The sequence below is a fragment of the Pleurodeles waltl genome, chromosome 3_1, assembly GCF_031143425.1.
Source record: "Pleurodeles waltl isolate 20211129_DDA chromosome 3_1, aPleWal1.hap1.20221129, whole genome shotgun sequence".
Taxonomy (NCBI): Eukaryota; Metazoa; Chordata; class Amphibia; order Caudata; family Salamandridae; genus Pleurodeles; species Pleurodeles waltl.
In genome coordinates this window covers 422,529,809-422,548,494 of record NC_090440.1, presented here as the reverse complement: position 1 = coordinate 422,548,494, position 18,686 = coordinate 422,529,809, and the positions used below count along the sequence as shown (strand labels likewise).

At 42.6% G+C, this 18,686-nt stretch overlaps 1 protein-coding gene across 1 annotated transcript in view; it reads right to left on the bottom strand.

Moving 5' to 3' along the window:
- LOC138283214 (gonadotropin-releasing hormone II receptor-like) overlaps positions 1 to 18,686 on the bottom strand; it is a 246,447-nt gene that overhangs the window by 165,015 nt on the left and 62,746 nt on the right. Inside the window, exon 2 of the mRNA XM_069221260.1 lies at positions 8,690 to 9,329. Coding sequence (XP_069077361.1) covers positions 8,690 to 9,229 — 540 coding nt within the window. The 5' untranslated portion in view covers positions 9,230 to 9,329. The remainder of the gene's footprint in view (positions 1 to 8,689; positions 9,330 to 18,686) is intronic.

Here is an 18,686-nt window from a genome sequence, read left to right as displayed (position 1 = left end):
TGTTTTAAATGTCCTGGTAGTGAAAAACTCACAAATTCGTTTTCCACTACTGTGAGGCCTGCTCCTTTCATAGACTAGCATTAGACCAACATTAGAACTTCCCTCATATATGGTGGTAGATTCTGATCTGGAAGGAGTCGCCCTGACATGTTTAGTATGGCCAGAATGGTGATAAAAACTCCTGCTTGCTGGTGAGGTTGGATTTAATATTACTATTTTAGAAATGGCACTTTTTGAAAGTGGACATTTCTCTGTACTTACTGCCATCTGTGCCTTACAACCTGTCTCCAATCCACATCTGGTCTGTGCTGACTGACAGCTCCCCTTGTGCATTCCACCCATACAGCCACACACACAGGACACTCAATCACATCTTCATTCATCTGCATACTGAATGGTAAGTCACAACTGTTTTTGCCTTGTTCTGGTGGCTGGCTCTGGCCTCAGCCTTATGGGTGTTTGACTCCACAGATGAGTCATCCTTGCAGAGAGCAGAGTTTCAGTTTCACTGCACCGAAAGGTGTGCATGCCTGGGCCTTGGGACAGGAGAAGTGGGCCTTTTTTAGACCCTGGGAGCCTGTAATTGCTTTTGACTATGAGGTAGGATTGCCAGTTTGTACCTCTGCTGGAAAAATATACCATCCTAACTGCTTGAGGGACCCGACTTCACATACGGAACTGCTGGAAAGGCTGCCCCTTCTGTGGCTAAAAAACAACAATGGAAGACACATGATTATTGATCTGCATTCCTAGTGGACCTTTTCCACTCCTTAAGGCGAGACACTTTTACACATTTGTTTTAGAATAAGATACGGAAAGAGCGCAGTGATAGAGGCAGGTGGAGGTTTGAATGTTGGTGATTACCCTCCAGACATAGTGTACACTCTATAAATAGGGGGGACCTGACTATGCTGGCACACTACAGGGGCACATTTGTCCCTGCCATCTTGAGCAACAGCAGCAGCGCCAGAAAGACAAATGATGTTGCCTTACGCTGGTAATAGGCATATTGTTGATGGGTGTGTAAAGAAGTCCGATGTGTTCCAGATTCCCCTTGCACTATTAACTCATTGCAGGATAGATAGTCGGCCAATCCAGACAAAGGCAGATCTTTGATGCCGCAAACACACATGTTTACACTCACCTCCTCAAGGCTCCCTTTCGTTGTGTAGTTTGCACTGAATAATTTCTTGTGATTTAATGCCAATCAAGTTGTAACCATATCTGTCAGGTGTTCCAGGGACTGCTGTTTTAGAGGGCCATGGCCTGCAAGCCTAATCCTTAGAAGCCAGTGAACGGAGGACATTTTTTTCAAAGTTGAGATTGTTGTCCTAAATGAATGACATTGGGCATGACAGCTGGGAGCACGTTCTCAGTTTCTGCACAGAGCAGATGAAAGACGTCAGAGCGTTGCTGCATGGCCTTAAAACATTAATTTGAAATATAATTCTAATGTTAAACACTGCATTTAGGGTGATAATTCCCGACACATTTTCTCTCATTTAGCACACTGCATATGACGTTTCCCGCCTACTTCTCTTTTTTCCTTGATAATCACTTTTTATGTATCCTCGCTCACTCACTGTCATTACAATGTATCTGCCCTCTGTGCCTCTGCTGTCTTCTAGTTGGTCTCTTCATTCTGTCTTAGTGCCCCTCTTCTCTTGCAATATTATTATTTTGATATTCTTTACATAGTGGTAATCACGCTGGACCATTGACACCCCCGGTTTCACTTTATAATCATGTCTCACTCCCTCTTTTCTCTCCCAAACATGCCCTTCCCGTCTTCAGTTTTCATAGCCATCTTTTCAATTGATCTCTTCCTTACCTCCTTGCATCTCACCCCTCTCTCACATGCATTGCTCTGTATGTCACACACATACACTGTCCTTTTAATCAGTCATAACTTATTTACTGTTCACTTTAACTGGTCCTATTTGTTTCTGCCATTTAATTTTTCACATCTTTATTTCCATATTTGCCCTTCACTGTACCTTTTACATCCATTTTCAGAGACTCTTTCCTCTTTTACTATGCATTGTACGCTGCTATTACTCCATCTTTGAAAATCCTTACTCACTGGTGCTTTCCTTATTGAAGTGTCCTACATTTATGGCATGAGCTTCGCCTTTATGTTCTCCTCTTATCATGCTTCTTCCCCTCCTTTATAACAGTCTATAACTCTCTTTTGCCAAATAGTGTTTCTATTTCTCTCTTGTACACTTTTACTTCTCCTTCTCAGTCTCCTTCTGACTGTCAGCATTTGTTTTGTTGTCATCTTTTCACTTGTGTTAGTCATCTTGTCAGTAGGGGTGACTGAGAGCACTTTGGTGCAACGCTGCCTGATGATTAGCAGGGGTGGAGGGTGACTATACCTGATTGAGGGGACTGTGCCTGAAGGAGATTAATCTACTTGATGTGGGTGAGTGCACTGTGTGATGATTTTGAGACTGATAATCGTGCCTGATTTGAGTGGTTATTTGTACTAGATGGGAAAAATTGTACTCAATATTTGTGAGATGTATGTGTGTGGGCATCTCACAGTATTGAAATATCTAAATGCCTGTGTGTGTGTGTGAGAGAGAGTAGTGAGAGTGCATGAATGTGTAAGTGGTAGTACACATGTATGAGCATGTGTGACTATAAGTAAGCAGGGGCTACATGTACATCCGTTTTGCAACTCGCAAATTGGTCGCAGCGCTATTTGCTACCGTGCAAAAAGCGAAATGGTATGTTCCAATGCCATTTCAGAGTCCCAAATAGCGATGCGACCAATTAAAGAATCGCAAAAATTTGCAATTCGTGATTGCAACTCACAATTAAGAAATCACAATTTGCGAGTTGCAGCTGCTCTATCTCCACACAAGTGCAAGTACTCTGCTCACTGCACCTCTTAGCCTCAGGTAGCTACCAGGGGGTGATTGCAATTGCTGGTGGGGTGTCCCAAAGTGCCCTGTCACGATTTTTTAGACGGTTCTTAGATTCTATACTCATACACATGTCCAGATACATATACCTACCCAGGAATGAGGAGGAAATACACAACACCAAATTGGACTTCTACAGAATTGCAAACTTTCCCCATGTAATAGGGTGTGTGGACGGGACACATATACCCATATGTCCACCTGCAAATCTGGAATATGTGTTCCGCAATAGGAAATGTACTCACTCACTCAACATCCAGGTGGTATGCGATGCCCATAATGTAATAACTGATATAGTGGCAAAATTTCAAGGAAGCACGCATAATGCATACATATTCAGGCACAGTGGGATACACCAACCCCTAGAACGTGCGGAGTTTGGTGAAGGATATTTATTAAGTACTGTGTAGTGCACACCAATATCATAAATATGTGTCACTGCATAACCATGTGAAGCCATGCTCAAATCTGCTGTTTTATTCCACAGGTGATGGTGCATATGCTCAGAGGCCATGGATACTCACCCCATATCTAACACCTGTCAATCAGAATGAGAGGCGCTACAACATTGGACATCGGCAAACCAGAATCGTCATTGAGATGACCTTTGGCATGTTAAAGTCACGTTTTTGATGCCTGCACAAAAGTGGAGGTGCACTCCAGTATGCCCCAGAGACTGCATGCAAGATTGTGGCGACATGGTCCATCCTAGACAACATAGCAAACAGACGTGTGCTACATCTCACCCTAGATGACATAGATTCGGAGAATGAGGAGCAGGAGCCACCACAACGACAGCCTGGGGATGGTAGCATCGCACTGGAGGGCAGACGGAGATGGGACCACATTGCAACTCACTACTTTGGCAGGTACGTGGCAACCATTACAGCACTCACAAATGTAAGACGCACAAAATTCCTTTAATGTCAGGAGTGTATTATTGAACTGTTGACGTTTAGCTATCAGTAAAGAAGTAAATTGTAACAAAGTCAGACACATTCATATCATGTGCCTCAGGCTAATCCCAGGTAGACAACATCACACCCTCCTACGGCTCTGCCTATCACGGCCTGTGCTTGGTTGGTCCACTAATGTCTGGCGGGCACTGCTACTACGCAGGATGGGTGCATCTGAGGCAGAAACACTGGTCACGCTTGAGATGTCCTCACTGTCCTGCGGGGTGTCACCAATACCCCTTGCTGCCTGGCAGGTCTGTATGAGGTCAACTGCAGCACTGATGCACCCTCGTCCCCTTGCCACATCTCCGGCAAAATGTCCTAGTTCCACCTGTAGCGCAACAGTGCGCTTTGACAGGCAGGTTGTTGTGGAGGCTAGGTGGCCAATGGACTGACTGAGCTAGTCCAAAAGTGCAGCAGTGTTGCGCTCTCTGCGCCTTGCATGGGCCCGATCCGCAACCATTTCCCTACACAGGTCATTGAGGGCGGTAGTGAGGTTTACCATGTTGTTGTTCATGTTGGTAAATTGTGTTTCAACATTGGCAAATCACTGTGTGAGGGTCTGTTGCAGTCTGTGCAGGTTCTGGTTTATCAACCGCATTTGTTTATTTTGCAGGCGGTGACTGCTCAGTAGGGATGCCTCTAGTCCAAGGAATTGTTCATTTGTGACATCCTCCTCACCTGCAGCCTGTGTTTGACCACGCTGTCTCCACCCAGACCCAGCTGTTCGAAGTGGCCGACTCACACCCATCTCTGGCCCGTGTCAGGTTTCCTGCCTCAGTGTCCACATCTGTCTCCTCAGTGGACTCACGTGCATGGTGGACAATTGGTGTGGTACTGCACTCCCCTGCAGAAATGCTGACCGCCTCGTCTGCTGTCATGGTGGCATCGTCATCTCCCTGCACACTAGGGTCATCGATGGATACTTGAGGGAGACCTGTTTGACACAGAGGATACACTGTCAGTGCCTCTCTGATGTGTGGCATATCAAAATAAATATTCCTAAACAGTTGGACTACTGTACTACATTACTCATAATGCACTGTCCTTGAGGTTGCAATATAGGCATGGAACAAATTTGGATAATGCATGCTTTTTGGACTGTGCTTGTGTGCATGGTGCCATGAATGGTGTAATTAAGTGAGACTTGTTACTTACTTTTGGAGGTTCCAGGTGCTGAACTGTCCAGGTCCTCAATTCCCATGACAGCCTCTGGCTCCAGAGTGGTCTCCACCATGCTCTCCATAGCTGTAGGAGGTGGTACTGTGGATGGTCCTCCACCTGTTCTGTGCACCTCCCTCATCCCCTCTGCACCCTTTCTTTGGTTCTGGACCTGAGATCGTACCACCTTCTGTGAACCTCCTTGATGGTGCGATGGCTGAGTTCTATTGCATTGATCTTGCTCTGGATGTCCAGCCAAATCTTCTTTTTCTGTGTGTCAGGGACACTCATTGCTGCCTTGCCAAACAGGACCTCATGGTGTAGGCAGCACTCCTCAGTCAGGACCTCCATCTCCTTATCAGAGAATCTGAGTTTTGTCTTCTTCCCTGCAGTGGTTGCCTCCTTAGTCTGAGATGCCATTGCTGCAGTTGCTCCTCTCAGCTGTGTGTGCCTCTGCAGTCTGTGCTGGCTAGACTCCTCCAAATTCCTTGGGGGGGTACTTCCTGGTTCTGATGTCATCAAACAGCACCAGGAAGTGTGTTTTCTCGCAAATTGCGACACAGTGCAATTTAGGAAACCGCAATTTGAGATTTCGCAAATTACAATGCAACTCAGCACCAAATCGCAAAATGGAGTTGCGATTTTTTCATACATCCTGTTTTGCGAGTCGGAAATAGCGATTCGCATTGAGTCGCTATTTCCGACTCGCAATTCTTATGCTTCGTACATGTAGCCCCAGATGTTTCAGAGTGAATAGATGTGTACCTGAGTGTGAGATATTAAATCAATCTGAGGAAAAGTAGGAGGTACAACATGTGAGAGTGTAAGAGATCATATCTCGTCCTACGGGAACTGGCAATACTGCTTATATGGTATGTAGTTATTGGCAACATTTACAAAGCAATGTGGAGACCAATTTCTCATCACTAGAAAGTTGTTTAAAAATATTATAATGCACAACCTGGTTTATCTTAAAACACTCAAAACTACTTTCTGAAATCATCTCTCCATATCTCCCCTGAATAATATCTGGTGGATTTGAAGGGATTTTCCGATGTGAACAGGCGGGTGATACAAGCAATTTGAGAGCTTTAACCAGAAACCCTTAACGTATCAATTAGAGAAGTCTATTATGCAATATCACATGACTGCTGCCTATGCACTAGAGAGTAGGCTGCAAAAAAGAGGGAGACCACTGTCGAAGCAGCTCCTTTATCTCAAAATGGTGCACTCCATTGGGAGTGTAAGAATATGTGATGAACCAAGCTACTTTCTGCTGTCTAGTCTTTTTCTTAATATGCACCATTTTATTTACTTTCTCCTACTAATGATAAAGCACCAATATGTTGAAACCTGCAAGGTTTTTCCTTCGGTCTTGTGACTGCAATGCTATCCCTATTCAAGGAGACAACCGACCTCACTGTGACATGTAGGTGCTTGTGAAAGGCAATTAGGGCTGGACGCAGAAAGAAACTTGAAGATGATAGACTTTAATCAACATTTAAGAGTGTGAAGACTGTCTATGCACCTACTTCGACAGTCCATGTGACACACAGGTTAGACATGTTTCAGCACTGCTGACAATCAACTAGCACCCAAAGACAGTTCACATCAGACTGCTGCACTATGTGACTAAAGATTTGTACTCACTCTTGTTGTCCAGGTTGTGTTCAGGATGGGTCTTAAAACCTGGGCAATATTTATTAGGAGCTGTCTCAGACACTCTTTGTTAAGATTTGTTATAATTCACGGATGCAGTGGGAGGATGCTGTTACATTAACTGTGTACTGCTACTCTGGGAAGTGATGCAAGATATTCTGTATGTATAACATAGACTAACATCCTAGTGAAGTAAATCAGTGATCCTGAACAATGTATAGCCCCAATTTTGATAGCTACAGGAACTGATGGATAAGGAGAGCAAGTCATTTATTAAGAATCACACAATGTGTTAAAGTGTGAATGCCAGAGGCTAATAGGAAAGTGAACAGTGACTGGCCTTTGGTCTACAATACTGGTTGATGAGCAAGCTTGACTAGTGCATGACAAAGGAGTCAACCCATAAGGTAAGTTTTCTGCTAGAAGAGGGAAAAAAGAATGAGTTAATGATCCTGGTCTGTGAGCGAAGTTGTCTGTGGTAATAAAAGAAGTTATGGTTAAATTGTATAACTGCACGCCTGTGTTTATACATAAATTTGTACTATGTTGCTTCACAATATATTGTAGGCATTTTCATAGCCCAATAAAATGCACACTGATGTTAGCAAAATTAGTGGTAACTATTTTATTCACCCCAGAACGTTGAAGGAAAGTGATAGTAATTGGTGGGATTCGAAAATGTAAGCGAAGGTGAAAGTGAGGCTCAGTGGCATTATTAGGCCACATTGTGAAGTTATTTAAAACATGTTCTTTGTTAAAGAGAGTCAAACCAACCTGGTGTTTTTATTACATAGACCGTGGGCATTAAGCAACCTCCTTCAACTACTCAGTTGCTTGGGTCAGCTGCCTTCAGCCACTGGCTAGGTATATTGTCAATCACATCTTAAATCATCCCAGAGAATTACTTTAGCCTCACTGACATGCCATTGGCTGTTTGGGTGTTTCATTTCACTTCTTTGGAATTGCTTCTAGAGGATCGCATGCATTGACCTTTATCTCCCCGCCATGCACAGAAATCTGATTAGTGCAACAAACACATTGGCACAGAGGCCAAGAAGTCTTTTGCACCCAAGTATTGCTGTCTTTTGGTGATCAATAAGTCAATTGTGGAAGGCATTTTCCTTGCAACCACTGGGGCCTACATCAATCCTGTTTTACTGCTGCCCCTTGTAATGTTGTCTTGAAATTATATCCAGTTTTGACTCAGCATACTTTATAATATATAGTTTGTCGCACATTCTCCCAAACATCTTCAATGAAGAATACAATTAAAAGAAAAATTCCAAAATATAATGCATTGTGTGCTATTAAATCTCATTCATATTGCAATTTTTTTTACATATATAAGGCAAAAAAAACTTCAGTTTAGAACCTTTCCTTTATAATATCATCATTGGAGCCATGCCCCCTAAAACAAATACTCCTGGCTGAGGCCCTGATTACAGATGATTGCAGAGAAGTAATTTAAACGAGGGTGTGGCTGCATGCAAATGAGGGAATCACTTTGTTTCTGTGCCTGCATCATATTATGGATGAGGGCGCAAAGGCAGAGATTCCATCATGAGATGCACTAACTATGTGCACACAGTTAGTCTGCATCTCCAGATAGGTGAAAGGGGGTCCCATGGGTCACCAAGACATTCCACTGCAAGCAGGTACAGTCACTCATTGCACCTGCCGGCTGGGAGATCTCTGTCCCTTCTTTGAAATGCAAGAAAGTTCTGCCTGTACAGAAAAAGATGGAAGGTCTACTTCAATAATCAGGTCAATAATCAGGTCTACCTTTCAATAATGAGCTGCCCTTAAGGAATCACTTTATTTTGTATTAGGTCGCACTATCCCTGTTTTACATGGCCCACCTGTTTAAAGATGTGCCAAGGCTCAAACAGTGATGCTGAGCCCTGACTATAATAACGGCTGAGGATTACGAAGACAATAAGAAATCGATAAAAACACATTTTATATTTAAAAAAATATAATTACCTGAGGCAGGGACAATAGAGCACTCATCAGCCAGGCCACACACAACATGATCTTGTTCTTCTTCTTTGCATCACTTATAGCAAGTGGATTGAGGATTGCTGACTGCCGGTCAATGCTTATCACCACAGTGACAAATGCACATGAGTACATTGAGAGAAGTTTCAGAAACATTAGGAATCGGCAAGCCAAGTCCCCTGCCTGCCACTGCACAGTTATGTTCCAGACCGCATCCAGTGGCATGACTACAAACGTCACCAGCAAGTCAGCTGCAGTCAGATTCAGGATCAGAATTCTTACATGAGACCTCTTTTTACGGCTGGTACGGGCAGCAGCCCACAGCACCGCTAGATTGCAAAAAGCCGAGACAACAAAGATGGCAAACGTGATTATTACACGTGCCTTGGCAGCCGATGTGAATGTGGGCAACTGAAAGCTGCTGTGGCTTCTATTCTTCAAGTAATTCTCGGGGTCCACCATACATGTGCTGTTCAATAGGAGGCTGGAGCAGTACATGATGTCTAGAACTTGGGTGTTGTTCATCTCTGAAGAGTAAGAGAAAGTCTACTATTTACATCAAAATGTTGAAGTAGAAAATGCAAAGAAGACCCATTGGGTGAAGGCATTTGTCATCATTCCAAAACTGCAAAGAGAACAAAGATACACCAGTTATAAAACAAAAACATGGTATTCATGTCCATCACAAAAATCTAAGTGTTTCTTCTCAAATTGAATGTATCCCAAAGTTGTAGTATATGTCTACATTTTCCAGAAGTTACAAGCAACATTTGTATTTCTGCAAAATCTATTGCAGGCTTGGTGGGTGAGCCACTTTCAAAGACAGTGTATATGTGAAGCATAGGTGAAGCATGAGTGGCTCAGCTGGTGCTCATAATCATCAGGTGACAGTCTGCTTAGTAACTAGGTTAACGAAGTTCCTCAGCTCCACATTTCGTGAGCATCAACCCCCATTCTCAGACAGTACAGCAGTTAAAAACAGAAGTTTTTTTCGTTTTCAGAAACTAACCACTAAGCAGGGATTTATTTGTGAAATAGAAAAAGGAAACAGTGACCTTAGCATGTGGTGAGATCAGTAGTTCCATAATTGATTTTCCCTGTCCATATGTCAGGAGCCCTTATATTTAAGGTCTCACCCAGTAGGTTATCTTAGGCCATGAGGTATGCCCAGAGCCTTCCTGCAGAAAAAGAACTAACAGGCATGTTTTTCCCACTGTCTCCTTTGAGCCACACTCCTATGAATATAAGAGGTGTCACTAGCAAATAGGTATATTTTTTAAAATGAACAAAATATATACTCTGAATATATATTTATCAATAAATGCCTAATGTGGAATCGCATTTTACAGTTCTTAGGTACGCTATGCCTAGTGGCCCCTGTGATACACAATGACAATCTCTGCACAGGCCTAACATTTAGTAAAGAGGCCTACAAATGTAATTCGCTACTGCTAGGAACGCATTATGTTGCAAGGCTTGCTCTCTGAACAGCCATCATGAAATATCATAGTCATTGCATGCTAGCTGAAGCAATCTCCCTTTTGGAAAGTACCAGTCTGAGTACGTGATGTTCCCAAGTTCTGTCACAAGGATGGACCACGTGATATTGGGCACGCAGGCCACCTTATGTAAAATCCTTGTCTATGCTTTTTTTATTACTATATATGGTGTGATAGGAAAAACCACCTTCAGCCATAATGGAGAAATAATCACACGTCAATCATACGTCTATGTCAAAGAACCAATAGAACGTCGAATTATATTTGTGGTTTAATACTATAAAAGATGGTGTATTACTTCCTTTAATCAGGCTGTTCGTGTACAACTAGTACCGAGCATCCTCCATGTACATGTCTTTCTATCTCTAATAAATTCTTTATGTTTACCTAGAAGAGCTGGCTAACGGTCGTTTGTATCCTGGATGGGTGCTGAATAATTAGGCTTCTACACCAACACTAAAGACTAGTGGTTCATACCCTTTTGACTTCTGTGGACCCCCACTTTATCATTACTGCACTAAAGTGACCCCCATTGGATCATAATTGGAATCCGGGTAACCCCCACTCAGTCACTACTGGAAGGGGGGATCCCAGTCTAAATGCTGTCAATGATTTGAACCGCAAAACAATACACAAAAACTACAGAAACAAGCATTCATCAAACACATCTACAAATGGTAACACATTTTTCAAATGTGCAAATATAAATAAATGAATACAAATGTTAATTTTAATAGGAAGGTTGGAGCTTTCCTAAATTAAATTTAAGCCACATATCGTCCATACTGTATTCAGTTTGATGCACCTTCACTGCTCCCATGAACCAATCTGAAGGTACTAATTTATTTTTAAGCTTCCAATTTCAAATTCATTGACATTTACAGTACGTTTTAAAATTTTCTGTTATTCTTTTAGCCACATTAATTATATACACTTTAATCATCTTTTAATATTATTTAATTTTCCAAACAGTGGAAACCACTGCTATAGAGTATTCTCACTGCCTACCCTGTTGGCAATTTGTCACTTTCAGCCTGGTTAATGACCCCTGTAGTACCTCCTCTAACAGATGCTGCAAACCTCATGATCTTCAGTAATGTGGCACTTGAGGCAGCATGTCTCCCAGTATCTGGATGCTCCCTCTTTCCCTACTCAATCGAAACAGCTTTTATAACCTTTTTTCCGTAGCACCTTTCGCTAGGAACCCAGCTGTGGGGCATATCTTCGTGTAACAAAATCTGCAGAAGTCAATGCTTTTATTTCTATCAATAGGGTTGTATATTTGCATTTGAAACCTACCAAACACGGAAATCAGAATCCTTTCACAGATATAGAAAATACATTTTCACCTACAAGCTGCAATTAATAATGAGCAATGTGCATATGGAGTATCTGTCTTCCTTTCAAGCTGCAGGGAAGCCTAGATATGTAGAAATAAAGAATGACAGTATGCACATAGAAAACAAAAACAGAGCATTCTACAATATTAAAAAATACTTTGAGTGTACACATTTAAATATACAGACCAAACACATCTCAGCTGATGCAAACCATGTTAATATATATCAATGCATTTAGTGCATACTACATCATCAAAAATACATAGGGACCAATTGCATTCCACAGTTGGGTCCTCCATGCTTCAGGGACAGGGGAAGTCTGCACTTGGAAGACCTTCCCTCCAAATAGATGAACCTCCAGAATCACAAAAGGTTGCAGCCATTTGGTGGTTGGATCTCTGTCAATGATTGTGTGCCAGTAGAACCAGCAGACGTTCAAAAGGTGCACAATTAGTGGTTCAGTCACCTTTCATTTGATGGGGAAACAGACAATTTCCAAGTGCAGGAGACCAATAAATTCATTGCTGGGCTCCTAACTTGCTAAAGCGTACTTGAGCCCTTTCAACTTTTTCTAGATCAATTCATATTACATAAGACAACTTGCAGTGTGTTACTATCTAGAGGAAGAAACCAAGAAGAAATGTTACAAAGGATTTGGGTAAGTGTAGCCCAGGGCTGGGGGCTGTAAAGTACAAATATTCAGGCAAAACTAACAAAGACAAATTAGATAGACCACCTTTGTCCAATTCCAACATCTTCAGTCAAGTCCTTGAGGAACAGCCTGAGTAGGTAATAACTGTAAGAAAGCCATATAGTTATTTGCCTTGCTCTCCTTAGAGTTAGTGGGCTGGGGTAGCTGGGCTGGTTGCATACCAACCGGTCTGCCTATATTTAGGTGATGCTGAAAGCCACTTCACAATTGATCTGTCAAAAATCTCTTAGAAGATATAAATGAAGCATTGTTGCCTGCCTAATGGAATTGCGGGACTTCAGTTTAATCACAGTCATAAACTGTAATTTACTGAAGAAATTCATGTTGCTCCCCAAAAACATTCTGACTGATGTTCTGAAATCTGGTACTGTGTACTAGTCTATTTTGCCCAGGATCTTATACAGCCCTGCAATATATACCCTCAAAGCAAGTTATGTATACAGCACACAAACAGTAATAAAGTAAAAACACAACACAAGAAAAATCCCCCACCAATTTATAAAAGAAGAGTACATATTAATGAATCATTTAATGTCAAACAACAATAATCCAATTAGTAGAACCGCAGATATGTATTTTCAAAGATTTAAGGTAAGTATTGCACCTAAAGGCCCAAAATGCAAGTTGACTGCTTGGGCAAGACCAGGTGAAATACACAAGTTCAGGCCAATGGCAATGGAGTGCAGGACGGATACAGGGACCAGGTTGGTCCCGCTGAAAAAGTTAGGTTCTAAAGTTCACCGCTAACAGTCCAGTTTGCAGTGGAGAAGGCCACGAGGAGCAGGGATGGTCATCAATATAGCACGAAGAGTGGGCCAGGCACCATGGGAGGTTGTCATTGTAGCGTGGTCACCTAAGGCTGTCTTTATTGTAGCGAGAAGTGCAGATCTCTCATTGCACGTCGTGGCTGGAGGTCACTGTAGTGCGAAATGTCAGGTGCACTGGAGCATCACCCAGAGGCTCATTTTGGGCAGGATAGTCCTGGTGTGAAGGGGCCTGTTTGCAGTCACAAAAAGCCCCACATTGCAGGATTTCACCCTTCTTCAAAGAAAGAGCTGAACGGATGCCAGCCAATGATCCAGGACCTGATGAGGCACCTCTTGGGAATCAGGAAGTCACTCCAGCAGAAGCCAGCAGGGCTCAGACAGGAGCAGTTGCAGGTCCAGTGCAGCAGGTCAGTGGGGCAGTTGCAAGGAGGCCTCTGGAGCTCATTGTGCAACTGTAGCTCAGACAGTAAGTCAGCCAACTGACCCTTGAAGTCACTCAGGTCAGCCTGGAATGAAAGGAGTGGGTCCCGTCTTCTTTCTCAGAGAACATGGAAGCGTTCAAGTAGCAGGGCAGCCCTCTGGGTGTCAAGGTAGTTCTCAAGCAGCATGGCAGTCCTCTGGTAGCAGAAGTGCAGTCCTCTGGGGTGCAAGGCCGGCCGTAAGCAGCAAGGCAGTCCTATGGGAAGAAAGACAGTCTTCCTTCTGTAATGTCCACAGGACCAGCAGTGCACTGAAAAGTGGCACTGGAGGCCAATATTTATATCCGCTGACAGCTTTTGAAGTTGGGGGTCTTCCCTATGCTAACCCCACATCTGGGTCTGGAACGTTCGTCCCTTCCCTTGTCAAGGCTCTAAAAAGTCTGGCCTGAAAAAAGACTAGTATCAGGTTCCATTGTGTGTGCTGGATGCAAAGTCCTTCACAATGTAAGTGGGACTGGGTGCAGGTCCGCCCCAACCATCCCAGCAGGATAGTCCATCCTGTCCACACCCAATGCCCTTTGTGTCAGTGTATGGAATGAATACACAAACCCGAACACTGGCAGAAGGCACACATAGTTATCACAAGAAAATGCTGAAATCTGAATTTACTATTAAGGAGGAATTTAAATTAAATTCATTTGAGTGTGAAAAGAAAGTTTCTACCTGCTTGCAATCCAAAGATGTCACTTATTTAATGTAATAAGGGAACCCATTGTTAGTTGATGGGAGAGATAGGCCTTACAACAATGAAAAATTACTTTAAGAGTTTTTTCACTGCTAGGACATGTAAAACGTAAGCACGCATTCTGTTTTTTTAATACAAATGCATCCTGCCCTATGAGCTTTTTCATGGCCTACCCTAGGGGTGACTTATAAGTATTAAAAGGAAGGTTTAGACCTAACAAAAGGTTTATATTGCCAGGTCAAACTGGCACTTTAAACTACACTACAGGCTGCAGTGGCAGGCTTGAGACATGTTTGTTTTAAGTGTTTTAAATGGCTACTTCAGCAGGTGGCACAATGAGTTCTGCAACCCACTAGTAGCATTTACGATACAGGCCCTAGGTACATTTAGCACCTACTACTAGGGATGTACAAGTAAATTAAATGTGGCGATTAGATGTAATCCAATGTTACCATGCTTGAAGGAGAGAGTACAAGCTCTTTAGCAGTAGTAAAGTGCGTCATGTCCTACAGCCACCAAAACAAATTCAGCAGGAGAAGAGAGGGAAAAAGGTTTGGGTGAATACCACATCAAGGATGTCAGGTCTTACGTACACATTCAAAATGTTATTCTTTATAATAACCAGTGACCCTCAGAGATCTGTAATTGATGACAGAAAAAAATCACCCCAAGCTTTGATACAGATATTAACAAGATTCATGTGACTCATTTCTCTGGTTTGCCAATTCTCAGAGTCAATCAGAGAGCTCTTCCTAATATCAGCAATCTCAAAGAAAGCTCTTCTGTTGCTAACACTGATAGTCAAAAAGTTTCTGCTTCTGATATTACTGGCCCACTCATTGCTATATCATCATTGTTTGATTGATGTATTTATTTGTTAAGCACCCTTCAAAGCAAACGGTTTGGTGGTCATTGAGACTCCCCTCATCGGTTTAGACAGGCCGTCTAGCTCAATTAGAATGGCGGAAAAAGACCAAGGCCAAGCTGTAAGATATCAGAACAAGAAGGGTTTTAATGCCTTCCTAAAGTAAGATGGCTCAACAGGAGCTATTTCAAAATATTTGGTACGATGAACCTAAACACTTGTGCACTGCAGTGGTCATGCCTAATGCACCGTGAGATTTTGGAATAGGGAGTTCTAGGTATTGTATACACTGAGAAACACATAGAGAGGCATTTATCACCCATTGAAAGATGTATGCACCAGCAAAGGCCCTTGAACAGGACTTTCTGCTCAATAGCCAGGCAGTACAGGTAGGTATGTGCACTGGAAATCCAGGTTGGAGCAGTATTTGTTTGGTGTAGGAAGGTAGTTATGACAATCAAGCATGATTGGTGCAGGGGAGGAGGTGACATTAGTTTGCTGCTCCCTTGGGAGTGAAGAGAGAGTCCTTCTTAAGAGAAACAGGAATTTAAAACTGATCAGTCATTACACTGATTGATATCTCCTGATCCAGAAGAGCTTCTGAGGATTTGAAATTTGGAATCAGGACAGGCGGTTCACCCATGATGAACGGCCAGATGTTATCCCATCTTGCTCTGTTTCCAAACAATTATTAACTCTGTCTTGAGAAAAGTTAGGGGTCAACCATTGCTGAACTGCTGCACATCAGCAATGAGTCTGTTTGTTGAAACAAATGTCTATCTGTGCATCATCAGTGTAAGACTGAACAAAACTGTCAACCAACATTACCAGCTAAGTCAAAATCATAATATAAATGTTGATGAGAAAGGAGACAGGAACCTCACATCCAGTTCTGTCTATCTAACAAGCTAAATGGGAAAAGAGGTAAGCCTGCAATTGATTTTTAATGAAAAATCTGATTTGCGTTGACATCATAGCTGTGGTATTATTTCTCACTAAATACACTGAATCTAGAAGGCACATTGGGGGGATGTGCCATTGAAAATGTTTTGTTTTGTCTTTCAAATCCAAAATAGATTATTCACAGCACAAAAGCTGTCTTGAGCACAGAAAAACAGTAAAAGTAGAGTTTCCAGGGGTATAGACCTTTAGAACCTTCAGTCCAGGTTGGACTTCAGTTTGTAGCCTGTTGGCTGAAAGAGGTTAGGGTCACCTGAGCAGAGTTTGTGCCATATGGCATCTGCAATAAAATTACTTTCTGAAAGTGCCCCAGTGTTCTTTGCAAAATGGTTTGCATTACATTGATTGCAAAAAACTTAACAAAAACAAAACATAACAGGATGTGTGCTGAAATAATATTTAAATTAAAGAGTAACATAAATAGATGCAATTGATGCATGTGTTAAGATGTTTGATAGCTTTTTTATTCATTAGGTCAAGAGTGCAAGCACCTTGACTTGTTGTACCTATTGTGGGCTTTTAACCATGCCCACCTCACGCACATCACTTTCACTCGTTTGTAGGCTTACCCTTCAAAAATCCTTTGATATCATTGGTAAGTGCTTTACATTTGTTCTGCGTTGGGCGGTGCCTTGCAGACTGACCCTTTTACATGGTGTATTGCATGATTGCCAATATGTTTGATGTGAGCGAATTTATTTTTCCTGTCAGGTCCCATCACCGTCCACGATGCTGTGACTTTTCCAATCCCCTGGTCTCTGAGGCCGAACTGCCCTGAACTGGATGCCCTTGCACAGAGGCCACGGCAGCTCCACTGGCATCTCTGCCCTGTCCCCATCACTGCCTCAGTGAAACAGACATCGTGCCTTTACGTTACATCGCTTGTCTTGTCTGTCTTTAAACTGAGGCCATAAGTCCGTACAACGAAAGCAATGCATTTGTGAGGGCATACAAGCAATGCAATTGTGCACTGCTAATAATGCTTTTTGCTCCATGCATGCAGAAAACCTGTATTTTCAGATCATAATGCATGGCTGTGAAGTGCCAACATCATGAAATGCAAGGCATATCTACACAAGCATGAGACATTATAAATGCAAGTTATTTATGTATCTTCTATGTGTATTATTCGTGTACACTCTTGCATTGTCTGCGGGCCCCATAAATGTTCACCAGTTTTTATGGTGCGATAATCCACACTGCAGAATACTGCCATCTCATGCACTTTAAACAAGAATAGCCTCGGAGGACTGATTTCTGATGTTGTACTAAGCTTGATAAGAATGCCATTGACGTCAGCGGAGTCATCATTTTTGAGAATGACACTCCTGCTCTTGAAACGTTAAATATCTTTGTAACAAAATGCTTCTTACCCTGGAGATTCCTTGGATTGTACCCAGGACCTCATACATGGAAGGAATGTGCTCTAACACGGAGCTACATCCCGAGGTAGGAAGCACATTTGTCATGTCTTCTACTGATTCTTACTGCAAAAAAGGACCAAGCTTCTATGTTTAAGTGTGTTGCTTATTGGTAACATTCCCTCCTCTCTTAGGTGTTTTTCATCTTGCTAAACACTGTCCAATTTATCTGGCAAGGAAAGTCCAGTTATGAATTTATAATGTCAACAGCTTTAAATCAAGCAAATGTGAAACTCATTGCATTGCTGTTGGAAAATGAGTTATTGGTAGGGCAGGTAGGTACCTACACCTAGCAACAAGCCACTAACCTCCACATAGGTACAGTTAGGTCTCAGTAAATTAATCCCAGCTCAACCCTTGGTGGCTTGGCAACGAGCGTCAAGGCTTAACTTAGGAGACAAAGTGTAAAGCATTCAAATATCACAAAACAGTAATTAAATAAAACACAGGAAACAGTTTAAAAATCCAAAACCAATTTATAAAAATAGTTTATATTTTTATCTTTAAAATGACACAAAAACGATTAAAATCGGTTCAGGGGAACCGGAGATATGAATTTTTAAAGAATTATTACTTTTCTAGCGCTTAGAAACAAAAAGCGCCAATCGGGTCATCTGGTTGCACCTCGACCGGGGCAAAGTCAAACTTTCAGGCCGACCGCGATGGAGCCCTGCTCGGCTATAGGTCGCGGGAGGCCTCGGTTAAAAAGTTACCTTCTGACTTAGTCTTTATTTTGAAGTTTTTCTTCACCGGGACGAACCTGCCAGTTGAATCCGACCTCCTGGAGCCCTTGTCCGGATACGCGATGTGGGTTTCCTCGGTGGAGACTTTTACCTTCGGACTTAGTCGTTTTTTCGAGATGAAAATCCTTCGAACGGGGTAAACCTGGATCTTGATCCGACGTCCATGGAGCCCTTCTCGGATACGATGGCTGGGAGGTCCCGGTCAACTTTTTACGTTCGGACTTAGTCTCTTTTTTGGATGTTTTTCTTTACCGGGACGAACCACGAAGTCAGGCCGGGTCGCGGTTGAGGCAAGCCGGCTAGAATTTCCGCGGCGGGTCGGTCCCTCTCTGGAGCTTTTTTCCAAAAATTCTCAAATCTTTTCCAAACTTCTGGGGCTTCACCCAGATGTTCTTTTAAGGTTCTTTTGGGGTCCACAGCTCACCCCAAGGGTCCAGAAGTTCTGTGATGGTCCTTGGGGTGTGCAGACTTCAACTCCCAGAATGCACCTGGCGCAAACTCCTTTTTGGCC